The following is a 21,248-nucleotide window of genomic DNA, read 5'->3' as shown; positions in this document are numbered from 1 at the left end:
AATCATGGCACTCCTACTGGTATATTAGGAATTCTCTTAAAAAGGTAAAAGCATTCTTTTTAAACGTTTTTTACAAAATGTATACAAAAAAATAATAATTTACAATTTTATTGTAACGACTAACTTATTAACTGCACATTTTTGGAATGTGATCGTAAAACATGTGATGCATCCATTGAACTGATTAAGCTAAAGACATACATTTAGGCACAAACAGGCCTGACTGTGATGATCTATGGACCTGAGCCTTAGTAAGTGCTGCTCTGAACCTAAATTTTTAGGAGGAGGAAATTCTCCATTTACCAAAAAAAAACTTCCACCTTTTGCCGAATGATAAACTATGGTCATACATGCACATACCTACATCTAACGAGAAGATATATTCAAACACAAAATCGATATTCTGCACTGGAATCTTCTAATTTTTCCAAATGTCAGACAAAATGTGCCAAACAGGGAATTTTTTTGGGAGGTTGAAGTGACTTCCCATGAGGATGCATCTGACATGAGCTTCTGTTTATGCACCTAGCTCCCCCCCCCCCACCTAGCGTTCCTCCCAAAACAAGCATTTCAACATTTGGTTAGTTTGTCCAATTTTATTATATTTTTTTATAGATATTGATTAAAATTTAAAAACTTAAAAATTGATAATTAGCAGGTGCAGTAATTTTTGGACTCTTTCAGAAAGTAAACAGGACACAGATTTGCAATATTAGGCAACGTGCACAAGTTACCAGCATTTGAAAACTCTTACTGTTAATGAACTGCAACATATTGTGCAAGCAAATAATAAACAGCTTGCTAAAACAGCATTCAGAAACTGCAGTTTTGGCCTTGTTTTACACTGCCAGACAGGATAAAGCTGAAAGAGGGGGGAGGGAGGGAGCCTCATAATACTGAGTATATCTTGATCCTACTAGAGCTAAAAATATTCCAGCACACCAGTAACAGGTCCAAAAACATGGTACAACTCTATCATGTTTTGGAGCTACTCACATCCTGTTTTGCGAATTGGGGTATTAGGTGCACAAGGTCAGCAACAACCATAAATGCAAGACATGTAAAATTAGTTTGAAAAAATGATGCATGGGTTGTTAAATTTGATGAACATTTTTGTAAAAAGATAAAGGGTGTTTCAACAAAATTTGTTCTTTTGCACAATGGAAAGATTTCAATAAATGGGAGTCACGGCATTTTTCCCAAATTTTGGCACATTTTTTTCTTTTTAGCAGCTTAAGATTTTAGTTTTTGTAACTAAGGACATAAAGGAACAAAAGTATCTCGGCTGTCTTGTTGATATTAAACAGAAGAAAACGATAAATAAGATAAATAAATACCTTTGTGCTGAACAGTAAAGTAAGACAAAACAACCTTAGAAGAAGCACAAATTTGTTTGTGCTTCTTCTAACGTTGTTTTGTCTTATCTTACTTTAGAAGAAAACGAGTTTGCAAAAATGTGGTGATTGTGCCATGCTCCCTATTATCAAATGACCCCATGAAAAAGTATAGTTCGCTGCTGAAGCAAAGTAATGGTTATATATTTCCTATTTGTAGTTTGCTATTTTAGGTGGTTAATAGGTAATAAAAATTTAAGAAAACATGGTGAATATTTTTAAACGATTCCACAGTATTAATTTTAATTAATGGGATTGAAATTAGGCTTAATTTATGTAGCATTCAAAACTGCATTTATATGTACTTCATTCCTACATTTAGAATTTTCTTCTTTCTCGCAAAGAATTGATAAATTTTTTCCAAAATTGATTTGAAAAACTGAATGAAGTTTCAAAACTAAATTGAATCTGAATCAACAAAAAGGTTCTCTTCAAAAATTAAAAGTTGACTTAATGAAAATTATAGTGAAACTTGGATTCAACTGTTCAAAATTTCGTTCGCGGTGAAGTAAACAGTTCGGAATTGTTTCCCTCTGTATTTTCCTTTTATTTTTCAATCTTTATAAAAAGAAACTATAAATGGAACAAAAATAAAGACAAATTCGAAACTATTAAACAGGGGCGTTGCTAGCACGCATTTGACAACGCTCATGACACTTCATTGACATACCTGACACAACCAAAGCTTCGTTTGGTCCGCATGTTACAAAGCCGGCCATCTTCGAATCAAATTAAGTAAAATGATAACAAATAAATTTATAGGTTTAATTCATCAGTTACTTTCGACTATAAGGATGAAATAGAACGATTAAAAAATTAACTATTAAAAACAAACAAGACAACCATTTCCAATAACAAATGCGGTGTTGCCACTCATGAAAGATAAGCACTTGATTGATTTCGTTTCTTCATATCTGCTGGAGGACAAAAAAAATGCTTAAGAGCACTGCTCCTGCACTTCTTTAGCCAAAAGGAAACAGTATTTCATATTTAAATACAAAGAAGGAAAGGGGAATGCAATTTTTTTGGTGAAACTCAGTACTGTTTCAATAAAAGAAATCGAAATCTATAGCGGATGGTGCAAAACAGATAAGATTAACGAATGTCCCCATTATGAGGAGATAACATTTCCGGGCTTATTGGCCGTGGTCTAATTGGAGTAAATACCTCCAATACCATTTTAATGATACAAATTTCTTGATGGTGCTCATATTAGAAGTAAGTTAAAATAAGCTTTAAAAAAATTTAAACGCATGTAGATAAGGTATGATTTTCCCCTTTGTTGTTTATTGCACTTAACATAAGCCTTGACTAAATTTAGTTTGATTGTTTTTGTGCCACAGCGGCAACAATACTTGAATATATTGGTAGAATAGTGTATTACAAAATTATGAATGTATCTTGTAGTCTTGTCTATTAAATGTTACTTTCTGTTGTTAGTCATCCTCTGTAATGCATCAAGTTTACAGGTTATGGGGACCAGGAATAGCTTCTAATTAGTGAGTACTATAAAACTGGAAGATAGATTTTTATTTTAAGTAGTTATTTTGAGTTTAAATAGAGTTGAATATGGATAAGACAAGTGCGATAGTGCTAACAGGAAATAACTGGAACTTATGGAAGTTTCAAATGAAAATAATTTTAGAAAGTAAAGGGCTTTTTGAAGCTATTAATGGAGATTTTCCAGTTGAAGTTGACACAGAGGATGAGAATGAATATTTAGAAAAATTAGCTGAATATAGAAAGAAAGATTTGAAAGCTCAAGAAATAATTGTGAGTCGAGTAGAAGAAGGTCCGATGGCTCATATTATCACTTGCGAAAATGCAAATGCTATGTGGAATAAACTGTGTTCAGTTTATGAGCACAAGTCAGAAGTGAGCATTTATATGCTACAAAAGAAGTTCTTCAATTATAGTCATGATGGAAAGGATTTGTCTTTGTACATATCTGGACTTGAAGAAATTAGGACTAAATTAAAACAATATAAGGAAAATATCTCCGATCATATGTTTATGACCAAAGTCCTTATGGGCTTGCCTCAGGAATATCAGCATTTCATCAGTGCTTGGGAGTCAGTACCAGTTGAAAACCAATCAATTAATGAACTGGTAAGTAGACTGTCGATTGAAGAAGAAAGAATGAAAAATATGTCCAGAAAAACAGAAACAGCTTTAGCAAGCAAGAAAATGAACCAGCATACAAGGAAAAATCACAAGAACAAAAATATAACTTGTAATATTTGCAAGAAAGAACATTTTGCGAACCAATGTCCCTTAAAAGAAGATTTTGATAAAAATTTATGCTTTATATGTCATAAGCCAAACCATAAAGCAAAAGATTGTCATCGAAATGAAATGCATAAAGGAAAGGGAAAGTACAATCGTGCTGCTTATACAACTATGGCTTTGTTCACTGAAGAAAAACTTCAAGACAGAGAATGGTACGCAGATTCGGGTGCTAGTGAGCATATGACTTGCAATAAAACGTGGCTCCAAAACTATACAGAATTGACAAATGCGGTGAAAATTAAAATAGCTGATGGTAATATAATTGATGCAGCAGGTCAAGGTGACATCAAAATTAAATATTTTAATGGTAGAAAATGGGAGTATGGAGATTTGAAAAATGTGTTATATGTTCCAGCTTTAAAATGCAATTTGTTTTCCATAAGCTCAGTTACTGACAAGGGATATATATTTGAATTAGATAGAAATACATGCAAGGTAAAGAAAGAAAATGATGTCAAGATTTTTGGAAAAAGAGATGGAAAACTTTATAAACTAATGTTTGAAGTGGAAGAAACTGCCTTTTTGGGAACATATTGTAGAAAAATAGAAAGTTTGAAAGTTTGGCATGAAAGGATGGCGCATCAAAATATTCATCAAGTAAGAAGAATTCTAAAAGAAAATGAAATAAAATTCCTTGATGAAGAAAACTTTTTCTGCGAATCATGTATTTTTGGAAAACAACACACCTTGCCATTTACAAGAAGTAAAAACATTGGTAAAGTCCCGGCTGAAGTCATCCATGCTGACGTATGCGGTCCAATGGAAGAACCATCTATTGGGGGATCCAGATATTTTTTACTACTTAAAGATGATTTTAGTCATTATAGATCAGTTTATTTTTTAAAAAATAAATCTGAAGTAAAGAATAAGATTAAAAAATTTGTACTACTTGCTGAAAATGTTACAGGAAGTAGAGTAAAAATTTTAAGAACAGATCAAGGGTTGGAAGCATTAAATGCAGATATAGCTTCATTTTTAGAAGATAAAGGAATTAGACACCAGAAATCCTGTACATACACTCCACAACAAAATGGAAAAATAGAAAGAGAGAATAGAACAGTTGTAGAATTAGCTAGAAGTATGCTTTGTGCAAAAGATATGAAGAAAGAATTCTGGGCTGAAGCTATAAATACTGCAACGTATGTTCTTAATCATACGGGAACAAGTACTATTAAAGGGAAAACTCCTAATGAATTATGGTTTAACAGGAAAACTGATTCGAACAAATTACAAGTGTTTGGAACAGATGTATTTGTTTTAATTCCTAAACAACATAGAAGAAAATGGGATCCAAAAAGTAAGAAAGGAATCTTTATTGGCTATGAAGAAAATATAAAGGGATATAGAGTTTATTTTCCAGATACTGGAAAAGTAGAAATATCAAGAAATGTTATTTTTAAACCGAACTTTGAAACTGACAAATTTTCAATTCTTAAAGATCCGAGCTCAAATAATGCTAATATTATATCAGAAAGAGTTGATGAAATATCTGAAGACATAAATACATTTGAAGAAAGAGAAACTTCATGTATAGATGTAACAAATGAAGTTTCACATGAAGAAACAACCAATTTAAATGAAAATGAAACAAACGAGAGTAAGGAAGAAAATTTTGACACTAGAGACAATCAAGTTGTTGAACAAACTGAAGGAGGAAGACCAAAACGCGATAGAAAACTGCCTGCCTGGTTAGAAGATTATGATCTTTCTGACACTTCTTTTCTTTGCGATGAAACAATTGAGTCATCATCTTCAGATTGGAATGAATCAATTAAAAATGAAATCAAAGCTCATATTTTGAATGGAACATGGGAAATTGTTGAGAAAGAAAATGATTTCAATGTAATTGATTCAAAAATTATTTTAAAGGAAAAACTAAATCCTGACGGAACTTTAGAAAGGAAGAAAGCTCGCTTAGTGGCAAGAGGATTTGCTCAACGACCAAATGAAGATTTTTTTGCTACCTTCGCGCCTGTTTCAAAACTAAGTTCAATTAGATTTCTGTTGGGGATTGCTGCTGAAGAAAATTTAAAGCTTTCACAACTAGATGTATCAACAGCATTTTTAAATGGAAAGTTGGAAGAGAAAGTTTACATGGAGAAACCTAAATGTCTTGAAAAATTTCTTCAAGAAATACTTTTGGAAGAAACTGAAAATGGGATCAGTGAACTTTTCTTAAAAACTCAAAAAATGTTAAGTGACATAAAGAAAAACTCCAAAGAAAAGGTTTGCTTATTAAAGAAGGCATTATATGGACTTAAACAAGCTGGAAGACAATGGTTCAAAACAATTAATGCGAAGTTAATGGAACTTGGATTTTCATCATCCACAGCTGATCCATGCTTATACTCAATGAAGAAAGGGGGAGATAGAATTCTTTTAGCTGTGTATGTTGATGATATAATTATTGCGACAAATAACAATGAAGCTGTAAACGATCTAAAGAAAAGTTTAATGGAAAGTTTTAGAATAAGAGATCTAGGAGACTTAAAATATTGCTTAGGAATGGAATTTGAACAATCGCATGATAAAATTGTAGTTAAACAACGAAAATACATCAAAGAAATTCTAGAAAAATTTCATATGAGTGACTGCAAAGCGGTTTCAAATCCAATTGAACCTGGTATCAAATTAGAAAAAGCACACTCTGAAGAAAAGAATAACATTCCATACCAGAATTTGATAGGTTCACTCATGTATCTTTCTATTGCCACAAGGCCAGATATTTCTTATGCCGTAAGTTATTTAAGTCAGTTTAATACATGTTGCAACATGCAACATTGGAATGCTGCTAAAAGAGTTTTAAGGTATCTCCAAGGCACTAAAGACTATGGTCTAATATTTAAGAAAACTAAACGGAATATAACTGGAGTTACTGATGCAGATTGGGCTTCGTGTACATTAGATCGCCGTTCCTACACAGGATATTGTTTTATATACGCTGGAGCTGCAATTAGTTGGGAATCAAGAAAGCAGAAAACGGTTGCTTTATCAACCGCAGAAGCTGAATACATGGCATTGACTGAAGCTGCAAAAGAAGCTTTACATTTAAAGCAACTTGCAAATGACATGTGTATTCCTCATCCTAGCATTCAAATATTCAATGACAATCAAGCAGCTCAGAAGCTTGCATCAAATCCAATCATAGGTTCAAGATCAAAGCACATTTCTGTCAAAGAACATTTCATCCGAGATATTGTTGCCAAAAATGAAATTCAGATAGCTTATAAAAAATCTGAAGACATGCTGGCAGATCTATTAACTAAAGCTCTTAATGGTCATAGACTTAAAATATTGTGCCAAGGACTTGGACTTATAAGCTTATGTTCGTGAGGGGGAGTGTTGTTTATTGCACTTAACATAAGCCTTGACTAAATTTAGTTTGATTGTTTTTGTGCCACAGCGGCAACAATACTTGAATATATTGGTAGAATAGTGTATTACAAAATTATGAATGTATCTTGTAGTCTTGTCTATTAAATGTTACTTTATGTTGTTAGTCATCCTCTGTAATGCATCAAGTTTACATTGTAATATCCTTAAAATTGTAATATCTCGAAATGGTATTTTTGAAACTAAATGTTCCTTTCTCTCAGAAACTAAATTGTCTTAGGCTTTGAAATTTTTACCACCTATTCCATACATATAATTGCATATACTAAAGTAAAATCTTTCTCAAATTCCAAAAATATTTTTTTACAGAGCTGATTTCGTGTTACAAAATGGTATTTTTTGAAAAAAATACAGTGACTTATACGCATTAGAGTTTTTTTTTTTTTAACTAAGCTTCATTTCTGTAAAATGTTACTTCAGTATAGAGAAAACAGTTTACTTAAGGTACAGAAAAAATTTCATAAATGTATCTTAAACAGATTTTCAGAAAAAGGTACATGAACCTGTGCAAATTAACATTGACGGTATAGAGGTTACTGACTCCCCTTAAACAGTATTTAATGTCCCCATTGTATAGGATTTGTCCCCACTTTCAACAACGAATCCCCACTAATAAAAATGCCATGTGGAGACGATGCTTTATGAAACTTCTCCCTATTTATTCCTAGCTCTTAGAATTATTACATAAATTTTCAAAAAGCTATATTCAAAGCACTTGAAAATAACGTTCTATAACGATCTGAATTCTGAACGAGTTATTTAGTTCAGGAATTCTCTTCCGGCTATTTTTTGAAATTAAAGCCCTTAGTTATTTCGTACAGGTATAAAATATAAAATTTTAGTACATATATATTATATGAAGTTGATCCGAGGGGGATCTGGGTACTGCAATGGAAAAATGTTTAAAATGAAGTGATAAAAACTCAACTTTAGGCCTTTTTTGATGACGTAAGGAAAATGGTCATGATTCAAGACGATATTTTAATCCCCAGGAAATATTTTAAAATGCAACTTCCAAAAACACAATTTTAGGCGACCTACGATAGTGTCTTAAGAAAGAAAGCTCTATAGCTTGACACCGGAAACCAGCAACAGACTATTGGCTCAGCTAGGCTGGTTATAGTCAATTTATTAGTCCCACATGAAGATCAATGGCACTCTTAAAGCTATCCACCCCCTTGCTCATTACCATCTCTTAAGCTGTTCCCACGGAGTAGGAAGAAGGAGAGAAATGTCCTACGGGTTTTCCAGTGTAAAAGTGGCAACGATTGTTCACTTTTTCCAGAGCGCGCTGTCGGCGAACCGCTCCCGTCAATCGCAGCTGATCAATGTAAATGATGCTAAGTTTCTCATTTTTTTAGAGGCAGCTATTAAAGCAAAAGCAGAAACAAACTACTGGAAATTGGTTGTAATAAGGGGCTAATATAGTGGACGATGTGCAGCTTTCGTCCACAGGAAGCTTTCGTCTACAACCAAATCGAAAAAAAAATTGGAAAACGCTTTTCATTTAAAAAATACATGTACAATAAGAGTAAATTTTAATTTTTGAAAACTTGATTAATTTCAACAGAAAATCCCACAAATATCTCAAAAAAGCGTTCCAAGGTATAATTTTTTTAATGAATAAGGTTTCTCGATTTTTTTTCCATTTGGTTGTCGAAATAAATGCAATAATAATAAATGTCTAAGCAGTGAGTAAATACATGAATAAAATTTTTATAATCAATATCAGCTTGAAGTTAAGTAAAAAGAACATTAACATTTATTTTTATCTGTTAAAGTTCGTGAAAGCAAAAAAAATTATTTCGCTTTAATTAGTTCTCGAAACATGTCACGAAATTTAAAACTAATTAAAAACAATGTATTTACGTAATTAATTGTACTACATTCTCATTTTGTGAATTATTTACAGGAATAGAAAAATTCCAACTCGTAATAAATAAAACATCGCACAGCGCAATATTAATAGCAGACGAATTCGGCAAGTTGGCGATGAAAAATAAAATTAATTTTTCCATCAAAATACTATGCAAACTTCCAGTGGTCGAAAGCCGTACATCGTTCACTATATTAGCCCCTTATTACAACCAATTTCCAGTAGTATTTTTCTTTTTTTTTTTGCTTTAATAGCTGCTTCTAAAAAAATGAGAAACTTAGCATCATTTACATTGATCTGCTGCGATTGACGGGAGTGGTTCGCCGACAGCGCCCTCTAAAAAAGTGAACAATCATTGCCACTTCTAAATAGGAAAGATTTATCTCCTCCCTTCTACCTCCCTGGCTGTTCCAAATGCCCACAACCCTACTAAAGTAGTAGTTTTTCTTATTTCCAGGTTAGCCTGCGATTTGAATAGCTTAAAATAATGTCCCCTCGTCCTGCTTTCCGTGCAAAAAATTTAATCCATTAACATCATTCATTTTTATAAATTTAAACAACTGAAGTATGTCCCCTCTGATCCCGCTTTGCTCCAGGCTATACATATTAAGCCGATTAAGTCTGGTATCATAATCTACATCTGAAAGTCACCTTACTAGTAAAATTCTTCTTTGAACCATTTCCAATACAGAAATATTTTTCCTCAGATAAGGCGACCAAAACTGCACAGCATACTTCAAATGAGGCGTTACTAAACTCCTATAAGGCAGAAGAACCTGATAAACCCAAGCATTCTGTTGTCTTTGTTACTTGAAATGCTGCACTATTGACTAAACTTGAAGTCTTGATTAAAGATACCCAGATCAATAACATCTTCTGCCTGACTAATGATTGAACCATGTAAACGATAACTCATACGCTTATTTAGATGACCTAAGTGTAGCACTTGACATTTCCCTACATTGACTGCCATACCCCACCTATCCGCTCCCTTAGTAAAATAATCTAAATCCTGTTGAATCTGTTTTACCTGTTCTTCATTTTCTACAATCTCCATAACTTTTACATCATCAGCAAAACAATTCATGCTTCCAGAAATATTCTCAGTGATGTCATTCATAAAAATAATAAACAAGAGGCCCTAAAACTGAAACTTGAGGAACCCCGCTTAAAACATCACTCCGTTTAGAATGATTCCCCTCACAACTATTCTTTGTTTCTTTCCAATCAGCCAATTTCTAACCCAAAGTAAAGTTTTTCCTCCTCTTCCTGTATCAACTAGTTTGCCGAGAAGAGCAACTTGCGGTACCTTATCAAAAGCTTTTTGAAAATCAATACAAACAACATCCACACACTTTTTTTTTAATCTAAAGCCCAGGTAACCTTGTCGTAGAAATGCAGTAAATTAGTAGCACACGACTTACCTTTCCTGAAACCATTCTGCAAACTAGTTAATAAACTATTAGTCTCTAAAGAAATTCATAATCTTAATTTTGATCAAAGTTTCGAAAATCTTACAAACCACTGATGTCAGACTTACAGGTCTATAATTCCCAGCATTACCTTTAGACCCTTTCTTGAAGAGCGACCAGCAGCAGTAGCGGATTTTAGGGGGGGGGGGGCAAAGGGGGCACGTGCCCCCCCCCCCCCCCAAGGATTAATTAATTTCACTATTTTATTTATTACTTTTTAACTGACCTTTCATTTGCTTTTTTTTACGTAGCTAATTAAAAAGAACACAAAACACACACACACAGTATATTTTGAACAAAAGCATTTTTGTTTTCTAAAGAAGTATTACTGGAATCAGAGGCCCAGAGTTGCAGTATACATTTAACTCATTGGCTTAAATTTCAAGAGACCGCATTATCGCGATTCGTCCATTAGTTCTTCTTTGATGGAATCAATAATTAAAATTTATTTTAAATGTGTAGGCGCACCTAAAAGAGTCATTTTGATCTAGGAACCTATTTGCGAAATAATAGATTTCTTTTTCAGCTGATAAAAGATGCAAAATGAAAGAAATCATGTGGTAGTTTCTTAGAAAAACCATGATTTTTAATAGAAACGGCATGTAGTATCAATATGTTATCTCAACTGTATCATGACTTTAAGAACAAATCAGCAATTGTTTTGAAATTCACACAGAAATAGTTTCTGAATTCTTCAATGAAACTTATATATGTTATGAAGTTATGATTATTAAATTAATTTTAAAATACTCAAGAGAGGTATGGGTTTATTTAAGAACCTTGCCTTCGTGTTATAATCATTATGACAATGTTCCTAGGTAAAGCCGCTCATTCTCTAGCATCTTGGTGACATTATATTGGGTTTAGTATTTAAATGGCTTGAAACGTTAAAGATGTATTCCGTCCACATTCAAAGTATGTTAGTGCATAATATTCATGTACTTAGAAGTAGATTCATTGACCTTAAGGAATCCTAAAAAAAAAAAAAAAAAAAAAAAAAAAAAAAACACGCACATTTAAAAATAAAGTCGTCAAAACTTTGTTAGGAAACATCTAAGGCGGGGGGGGGGGGGGTATTCAATTTTCCGTGCCCCCTCCAAAAGATTTTTCTGTATCCGCCCCTGGCCAGCGGCGTTATGTTAGCCAGTTTTTAGTCCTCTGACACTGTTATAAGAAGCATTAAAAATATTTAAGGTAACATCCACTAATTCCTCTGCACATTCAACTAAAATTACTAAACGCCTATATAAAGGCAGAAGAACTTTCTTAGATTTGTTTGAAATAGATCTATTGATGAACCCAAGCATTTTGTTGGCTTTGTTACTAGCAATACTGCACTGTTGACTAAACTTGAAGTCCTGATTTATAAAAACACCCAGATCCATAACATTTTCTGCCTGATTTATGACTGAACCCTGTAAACGATATCTCATACGCTTATTTCCATGACCTAAGTGTAGCACTTGACATTTCCCTACATTAACTGCCATACACCATTTATCTGCCCACTTAGTAATAGGATCTAAATCCTCTTGAAGCTGTTTTACTTGTTCTTCATTTTCGACAATCCCCATAACTTTTACATCATCAGCAAAACAATTCATGCTTCCAGAAATATTTTCATTGATGTCATTCTTAAATATAATAAACAAAAGAGGCCCTAAAACTGATCCCTGAGAAACCCCAATAAAAACATCACTCCAATCAGAATGATTTCCTCTCACAACTATTCTTTGCTTCCTACCAGTGAGCCAATTTCTAACCCAAAGTAAAGTTTTTCCTCCTATTCCTATGTCAGCTAACTTGCTGAGAAGAGCAACATGCGGTACCTTGTCAAAAGCTTTTTGAAAATCAATATAAACAACATCCACACATTTTATGTTACCTAAAGCTGAGGTAACCTTGTCGTAGAGATGCAATAAATTAGTAGTACAAGAGTTACCTTTCCTGAAACCATACTGCAAACTAGTCAACAGACTATTAGTCTCTAAAAACTTCATGATCTTAATTTTGATCAAATTTTCGAAAATCTTACAAATCACTGAAGTCAAACTTATAGGTCTATAATTCCAGCATTACCTTTAGACCCTTTCTTGAAGAGTGGCGTTATGTTTGCCAGTTTCCAGTCCTCTGGCACTGTCCCTGAGTTATAAGAAGCATTAAAAATATTTAAAATAACACCCACTAATTCCTCTGCACATTCAACTAAAATTTTTGGATAAATATTATCTGCTCCCGGAGCTTTAGTTGCTTTAATTTTTTTTTTCAAATGAAATAGAACCTCCTCCCTGGAAAACACAAAATCCTCAAGCTGCATAATAGCTTGGGTCTTGCTAGTGTCAACTGTTGAGATACAGTTATCGTTAAATACACTGGAAAAAAAGTTATTAAGAACATTTGCAATATCCCTAACGTTTTGGATTAAATTTCCCTGCTCATCAACCAATGGCCCAATTTGACTATTTCGATCTTTTTCAGAATTAGCGTAAAGTAAAAAATCTTTTAGGATTCCCATCAATGTTATCTGCTAGCTTTTGCTCCAATTCCCCTACCGAATCCGTACCAAATACAAAAAATTTCGTCTTGTATTACAATACTGGAGCCTATCTGCACTCTGACCAGTTTCCTTAACTGACGAAAAGCTGCTTGCTTATAATTTAGAACTTCTTTAATCTCCCTGGAGAACGACATATGTGCCACATTTTAGTACTAACACCTTTTCTCTTAAATGGATTGTAATCCCCAACCGTTTTAGACAGTTTATCCTTGAATTCCGTCCACTGCTGATTTACGTCGCTATTTTCCAATCCTGACGAAAAAACCTATTTCAAGCTCTGCCTAAGTGCAACAAAATCAGTGTTTCTGAAATTGGGCACAAACATAAAATTTTGAACTTTGTACACTTCAATTTCAATCCAGAACCTAATGATGTTATGATCACTATCTCCAATATGATCCCTTACACACAACCCCTGAACAGAACTTCCTACGTCACAGAAAAGTAGATCCAAAATCGCCACCTCTCGAGTCCTCTGAGTTACAATTTATCTAAGAAACAATCACCAATTACTTTTAAAAATTCCTCTTCTCTGGCATTACTAGGATAAAAATTATCCAATCAATACCCGGAAAATTGAAATCCCTGATTATGATGACGGTTCCCTTACTGGACATGTCACAAATAATGCGAAGCATCTGTTCATCTTCTCCCTGGCTTGAATTAGGTGACTTATAAATGTTTCCAAAGCGCAATTTTTTGCTTTTATTGCTCATCAACTACAGCCAAACCATATCAATATCAGTAGGTTTATCATTTATGACCAATTCATTGCAAATGAAATTGTCCCTAACATAAAATAAAACCCCACCACCTCTTTTGTTTACTCTATCTTGTCTAAACAAATTATACCCAGCAATATGTAATAGATCTACATCAAATTCGGTAGCCCATATCTTTGTAATCCAATAACATCCAACTTCTCATCTATAATTATACTTTTCAATTCTTCCATCTTATTCCTAATACTGTGAGCATTGGTATAGTAAACTTAAATAAGCATGCCCAAATTGCATTTATTTAACGCCTTGAAATTTTCTAAATCACAATTGTTAAAATTACTACTCTTGTTCGATACTTTATTTCCATTTCTAGCAATACCCAAAAAAATTTCTTCCTCTCGATACCTGATGCTTGAACCATGCCTCCCATTCAACTTAGTTTTTTGACTCCGGAGCCCCTAAAATCAAACCATTAACCATTTTGACCCTTGAAGAGCTCAGATGCAGGCCATCCCCAGCAATCCAATCCCGTTTACAATGACTCCATATATCAATGAACCTGATACTACGTTTTTCGCAAATTGATTTAAGTAGCGGGTTCATTCACCTAGCACATTGATTAAGCCAGCTCCTATGCACTCCATACGTGGGTAGCAAACTAACCACTTAGGCATTAAAATAAATAAATACCTTTGTGCTGAACAGTAAAGTAAGAAAAAACATCGCCAGAAAAGCACAAATTCGAAGATTACTGCAGACACGTGTTTCGGCGTTACAGGGAACGACGTTTTCAATGCAAAAAGTAAAGAGCTTATGGAAGAAAAGACATCCGATAAAAGCCAAGAGCAGATAAGCATACAGCTTAAAAAATTAAAATAGCGGATTAGCCAAACACCAATGAAAAAATTATAAACCGATAAGGAACCAATAGGAGTGCAAACAAAGGCCAAGAGCTCTCTCTGAGGTGCAGAAAGCAAAAAGAAAGAATTCAATTTGACAAAGATTAAGCCAAAGCTTAAACTAAAAGAAAATGTCAATAACCGTGAATCGCAAGAAAGGAAAAGCAGAATGGAAGAAAAAAAAAAACACCAAGAAATGAAATAAACAAAAACAAAAATTTTCAGAAAAGGAAGAAATAAAGATAAATAGAAGACAAAGGGGGAGGGGGGGGAACGTCATCGAAGACAAAAAAGTTAAAAATAAACAAAGCCAGATAGATAAAAATGAATGCAAAAAATGGATGGGGAAAGGACAGTTAAAGATTTGGGAGCCAGACATTGGGAAATAGGGAACTGCTTTAAGGTCATTAACTAAGTTAGAACTGTTCCTCATAATATGGGAAGATTCCCAAAAGTCAAGATCTGATGAATTGGGGCATTTTTGGATAATCTGATAAGAGTTAAAATCAAAAGAGTGATTCGAATCCCAACAATGTTGAACAATACTAGACTTATTACTTTTTCACATAATTTTGATGTTTTTTCAGGCAAAATTTTAAAGCACGCCGAGTCCGTCCAATATAGGCAAGCTTACAACTACAATTAATTTAATAAATTCTGCAACAATTAAGAGGGTGAATAGGATCTTTAAGAGAAGAGAATGAAAGTTTATTAATAGGAGAGAACACCACCTGGAATTGGAAACGTTTTAGAATCTTAGCAACCTGATAGCTTGCAGGTGGAAAGAATGGCAAAACAACCAAAATTTTTCTGATGAAGGTTCGGTTAAGAACATTAGTTTGGGATTTATTTAAAAGTTTTTTATAAATGGAATCAATCAAAGTTGGCGGATAGTCTCTATCAATTGCACAGCTTTAAGATAATTAAGTTCCACTTTAAGAAATCCCGATGAAGAACAAATATTATTGCAACTGTTGGATCTGTTTTATTAGTCTTAATTGAATTTCATTTCCAAAGACAACTTTTGAATAATTGTTAGATCTTAGATCTGTTCTAGTCTTGCAACTGTAGTCAGAGATTAACACGCCCTATAAGCTAAGAGTAAGTACACAATTTAGGGGAAATTAGTGATTTTTAAACTTTAATTACTTCGGCCCATGATGTCCCTGGGGTTTGAATTTTTGAATATGTTCTCAATGGCCCCCCAAGAATATGTATACAAAAAATCATTGCCATAGCCCCCGGGGGGCTGCTGCGGAACCCCGAGAAGGTACGATTTGGGGGGTAAAAACAACTTTTTCTTCTTTTTTTTTCTTTTTTTTTCTTTTTTTTGTGGCCACTCTAGAGCAAAAACAACTGCATGAAATCGAATGAAATTTGGCACACATATGTACCCCGATGTGAATTGATGCGCATTAGTTTTGGTGCCAATTCTTCGAAAGGGGGTGGCGCAATTGAAGGTTTTCTTCGTTGTGTGTACTTGATATACGCTATATGACTAAAAGTAATGGAACACTTTCAAAAATTCACATTTTTACAGATTTCTCGAGAAATAACAAAAAACAATTTCTCCGATTTTTTTCACATAAAAGGTATACTCCAGCTGTCATTTTCTAATGATCTAATGAGTTCAATTTCTACAGTTCTTGGATTGGCGACGAATGGCAAGGGATCGTTTGAAAACTGGCAACACTTTCCTGTTATCGTTTCAGAGTGACTCATGATAAGAACGGATTATTTGCGAACAATCCCTCACGATTCGTTGTCTGGCCAAGAATCATTAAAATTTAGCTCATTAGATCGCTGATAACGTTTCACATTTTAAAAATATCAAGTGGAAGTTTTTAATGAGTTGTAGGATATGTCTGGGCTTCCGATTATGAAAGTCATAAATCGCTATCTTTCGTGCATGCGCAGTGAAAAATTAATTTCTTTAAACTTTCATGTTTCATTAAGTTTTCAATATTTTAAGTTCAACTTCTATTATTAGGTTTTTCTAATATGCTGTCAAATATTCCGAAAGTTTAGTAACGTTTCACGGAAAACTCTGCGTTATATAAGCCAAAAACCTTCAAAAAAAAAAAAAAAAAAAATCGCATTTTTGAAAGAAATGCTTATATTTCCGTGGGTATAGGAGATACTTTCACGAAAATATAAAAATAAATTCTAGATCGCTTTTTAACTTATTTCTGAAATTTATAGCTTATTCCCAGCTATTTACAATGAAAAATGATCAAAAACCTTTTTTTATTTCTTCAATTTGTTTCTAGTCCACAAAATGAATAGTAGACTTAATTTTTGTTGGAAAATGGCAGCTGGAGTATGCCTTTTATGTGAAAATAATTACAGAGCAATTAGTCTTTTATTTCTTCAGAAATCCGTAAGAATGTGAATTTTTGAAAGTGTCCCAAAACTTTTGGTCATATAGTGTATCTCCTGAAGTAACGAACGGAATCAAACAAATTTTGACCCATATGTTCAATCCAGAAGGTACAGGTGCTGAATTAATTTCGGTGCCAATCGCTCAAAAAAAGAACGGGGGGTTGAGGAATAGAACGCTTCTTGTTGATACTTGTTATTGCAGAAGTGCAAATTTTTGATTTTAAATTTTGAGGCTCTATTGCAGTGCTAACACACTAAACTAGGACTTTGAAATGAAATTCAAATAAACTTCATTAAATTTATATCAGATATGAATATTTACTATTAAGTTTGATTGTATTTCGTTTCAAAATCCAACATTTTAACACTGTACCGAAAAACATCATTAAAATCAGAAACTAAAAATTTGCTTGGCAGTATTGAATTGGATGTGCGATTTATGGATTGAAAAAGTGTCTTTGGCTCTAGAATTTTCGCCCTTTAGGTGCAAACAATTTGAATCCAACCCTTCATAAAAAAAAATTCTATGGGCAGAGACTCCGATGGGAGATTACTGTGACCTTCCAAAAAATTTCCTTATTCGGAAAAGTTTTGTCTGACAATTAATTAACTAAAAAAATTAACATAAATTGGCAAATTAACATAATTTTAACATATTAAAATTAAAATTAAAAAAAATTAAATTAATTAACATAAAAAAATTAATTAAATTAACATAATTTGGAAAATTAACAAAATTTGGCAAATTTTTTCTGACAATTCGGCATAATTATCATAATTTGGCATATTTTGTGTGACGATTTGGCAAAATTGTCATAATAACAAAAGGTTGAAAAATTGATTGGCAAGTATGAATCCTCGAAATCCCAGGCAAATACAAAACTGATTGCATCTTATACATTTACCATCCTACTGTCGTTTCCACGTCTTGTGAAGAATGTTAATTTCCATTTACGATTAGGGACAATAAGAGAGCATTTTGCAATAATGTGCTAATGACAGAAATCTGAAAATAGAAGAAAAGGTGCATTATCTACCTCTCTTTGTGCATCTTTCACTTATCGTTTGACAATGTCTTGGCGTGTCGCCAGAGTGGGGAAAGAAACTTCACCGATAACTTAGATCGTCAACTTTTTTCATAACTAGCTAAAAATGGAACTGCTCAGTGCTCATCATACCACGGAGACACTAACGGAGAAAGATGGAGAAGGAATTTACTTCTAAGCTGCTGAGAAAAAAGTAGCGGTGAATGCACTTTTGCAAACGCGCTATGTTTTTGACACCGAAAAGTGACGTTTGTTTATTTTTATGATGTTCAAATTGAAGAAATCAGAACAGAACCTTCGATTTTTTTTTCTTTTTTCTTTCTAGATTTTCGATTTTTTTTTCCTTTCAGCTTTTTTAGCTATCTTTGCCCCACACAATTTTTCTACTTTAAGATCAGAATGTTGCCTTATTTTATGCCACACAATATGTTAAAGAGGATAGGACATTTCGGCATTTATTTCATGTGTGTGTGGATGCGTTTCGACGTTTAAAGATATTGCACCTTTTCCTTTTTGTCGTCTCTAAATAAAAATTTAATTTTTCTTTGCACTTGAACTTGAACTAACTGATTAACTTGTAGTATAATTCCTCCCTCTCGTGCGATATATATATTTTTTTTTGTTTCCAGGGGGGGGGGAGATGGTCTTTCAAAGCAATTTTTAAATAATATCTACGCATAAATAGGTGAAATTGTTTATTGTTAAACTAGTGAAAGGGTTCAAAAGTCTTGAATTGCGATTAGGTTCATTGTTTACAAAAGCAGACTTTGGAGTTCACATTTTTTTTTATGCTAAGTGTTTGGCGCGTAAGTAAAGCTCGAATGCAGAAGAATTGACGCAACGCTTCTCCTGCGAGAACGTTGTCATGGCAACAAGATGAAAATCCCGCAGAATCTAGGTTGCAGCGCTAGAGAAGGTTTCGCCAAAAGAAGCGAATATTGCTAGAAGTTTCATGTCCCAGTATTAATTCAAAGTCTCAAATAATTCTTCTTTTTTAAAAATAATTTTCTTATTAAACATTTTTTAAATTAAAATTATTATTATTTTTAAGTATTTAAAAAGTTAAATACATTTAAACAAAATAAGAAATTTTTTAAATGAGAAGTGAGAATGATATGTAAATTGCTCCATCAATATATTTTGATAGCAGAAAAATAGCTAACTTCACAAACGCGCAAAACAGACATTTTTCACTACATCTAAGTTACGTAATATGAGCCGTATTGCTAGTCCCGTTACATTAATTTTGGTAACTTCAACCAATTTCATATATATATATGTATATATATATATATATATATATATATATATATATATATATATATATATATATATATATATATATATATATATATATATATATACTGATGAATTAGACCTTAAATGTATATCAGATATCTGATTGCATATTTCAACCTCTTTTCGTTAAAGATATGGCTTTCTTTGTTACTTGAAAAGATGGTGTTGTGTGGTGATCTCTAAATCCAGAGCTGCCAACTTTTAAAAATCTAAATTCGCAGCAGAGTTTTCGCGGGGAGGGAGGGGGGGGGGGGGTTAAACGACGCGTTTCATAACAAATGTAACAGATGTAATGAATAAGATACATGAGTAAAATCTAGAAAGTACCTTCCTCCCTATTTTCAAAACCAAGCTGATAAGTTTAAGGTGGGGGGGGGGGGAGGAATAATTATCGAGATTTTTTGAAAGTTCTTTTTAGTATTAGGTTGTTTCTAAGTTTTGCGACAATTTGTAAATAACGTGTTTTCCCCATGGCGTTAATTTGGAGTTTGTTCCTTTTTAGTGTACGTTCCGCATTCGTTCGTTCCAAAGAAGTTCCTTTTGTAACACATATGAACAAAAAGGAAAGGCGTCCTAGCATCAAATTGGGCCAAGACAAAGTGGAAGGAATGAAACCCTGAAACTGGCTAATTGTTTTATTGCAGGGCTAAAGAAAAATATATTTGTGAAATTTTTTTTCTTTACTTTTGTTTTTTTTTTAGAAATGAAAACATGCACATGGAGGGGGAACTAAAATTCTAAAAGCGTTTCTGACAAGCAGAGCTGAAATTGTTTGGCGTGTTCGTGTGCGTGTGTATGTGTGTGTGTGTGTGTGTGTGTGTGTGTGTGTGTGTGTGTGTGTGTGTGTGTGTGTTTTGAGGGAGTGGCAAATGCAGATTACCAGGATATACTGGATTACAGAATGATCTTCTTACTTTCTGTCAAAAGGGAGGGGGGATATAATCGATAAAACGGTTGCTTTTGGGATTTCACGATAAATTTACATTGAACAATACCTGCTTTCACTTTTCAGTGGATACCTTGAAGAACATCTGTCAAAGTTTCATCGAACCCTAGAATTCCGTCCTCTTTATGTTCCAGTTTCGCTCTGAGCTATAAAGTTAAACAAAAACCACTAGTCCGGTCAATTTAGACAATGGAAATAACAAAAATTCCGAGAAAGCTAAATTTTTGTAGAGACCTTGGGTTTATCATTACAAATAAAGTGCCAGAAGTCCCCGTCGATCCCATGTGAGCTAAAAAAGTTATTCGGGATCAAAGGTCAAAATTTTAGGTTTTTTGGATTTTCCTCAAAAACGGTAAGTTTTATCGAAAAGTACCTCAGACCAAAGTTGTAGATCTCAAAATTCTCTATAAAAATGGTCCTTATGATTTTTATCTCCAAGACCAAACGTTTCCCAGATATTGCGTACTCTCAAAAGACAGTCAGTCATTTACAGAATCCCCTCTACTCGCATGGCCTTGAATAACATCTGGCTATTCTAGTCCGTGTGGCGTCGTTCACATACCCAGGGGTGCCCAACCCACTAAGGGCATGGGCGCACCCCTCAATATCGCGGAGCCTCCCCTCAAAAGCAAGAGCCCCCTCCAAAAACTGAGAAAAATCCCCCTCAAAACAATCCCCCTAAAAATTTCGATGGCAGTCTGGGACATGACCCCTTCCAGGTGGGCTGACGTACATGCTTCTTTTAGAGTTAAACGTGCAGTTCGAGTGAATAAACGTATTTATCACGAGCGTCTACTGTTTGTGCTGATCAATATTTAAGAAAAATGTCACAATTTTGCTTTATTTGCAACAAACTTTTGACTGAAGGTGAAACTGTTGTGCTGGGCAGTCGTGGAATGCCAACTTTAATCGATGCAAGTGTCGGGAGAAGTTATAAGAATGCTGATTATTTAAGAAGTCAAAAGTCATTTAC

The 21,248-nt window shown here is 33.6% G+C and overlaps 1 protein-coding gene across 2 annotated transcripts in view; it reads right to left on the bottom strand.

Annotated features, from left to right (window-relative positions):
- The window catches only part of LOC129223353 (flotillin-1-like), a 35,786-nt gene extending 33,560 nt beyond the window's left edge, over positions 1-2,226 (bottom strand). For both annotated transcript variants that reach the window (XM_054857922.1, XM_054857921.1), the window contains exon 1: positions 2,065-2,226. In XM_054857922.1, the coding sequence (XP_054713897.1) occupies positions 2,065-2,113 (49 nt within the window). In that variant the 5' untranslated portion in view covers positions 2,114-2,226. The remainder of the gene's footprint in view (positions 1-2,064) is intronic.
- Between the last annotated feature and the right edge of the window lie 19,022 nt (positions 2,227-21,248).

The sequence above is a fragment of the Uloborus diversus genome, chromosome 5 (assembly GCF_026930045.1).
Source record: "Uloborus diversus isolate 005 chromosome 5, Udiv.v.3.1, whole genome shotgun sequence".
NCBI classification, from domain to species: domain Eukaryota; kingdom Metazoa; phylum Arthropoda; class Arachnida; order Araneae; family Uloboridae; genus Uloborus; species Uloborus diversus.
Note: the sequence above shows the minus strand (reverse complement) of the source record. Positions and strands in the feature narration are given on the sequence as shown.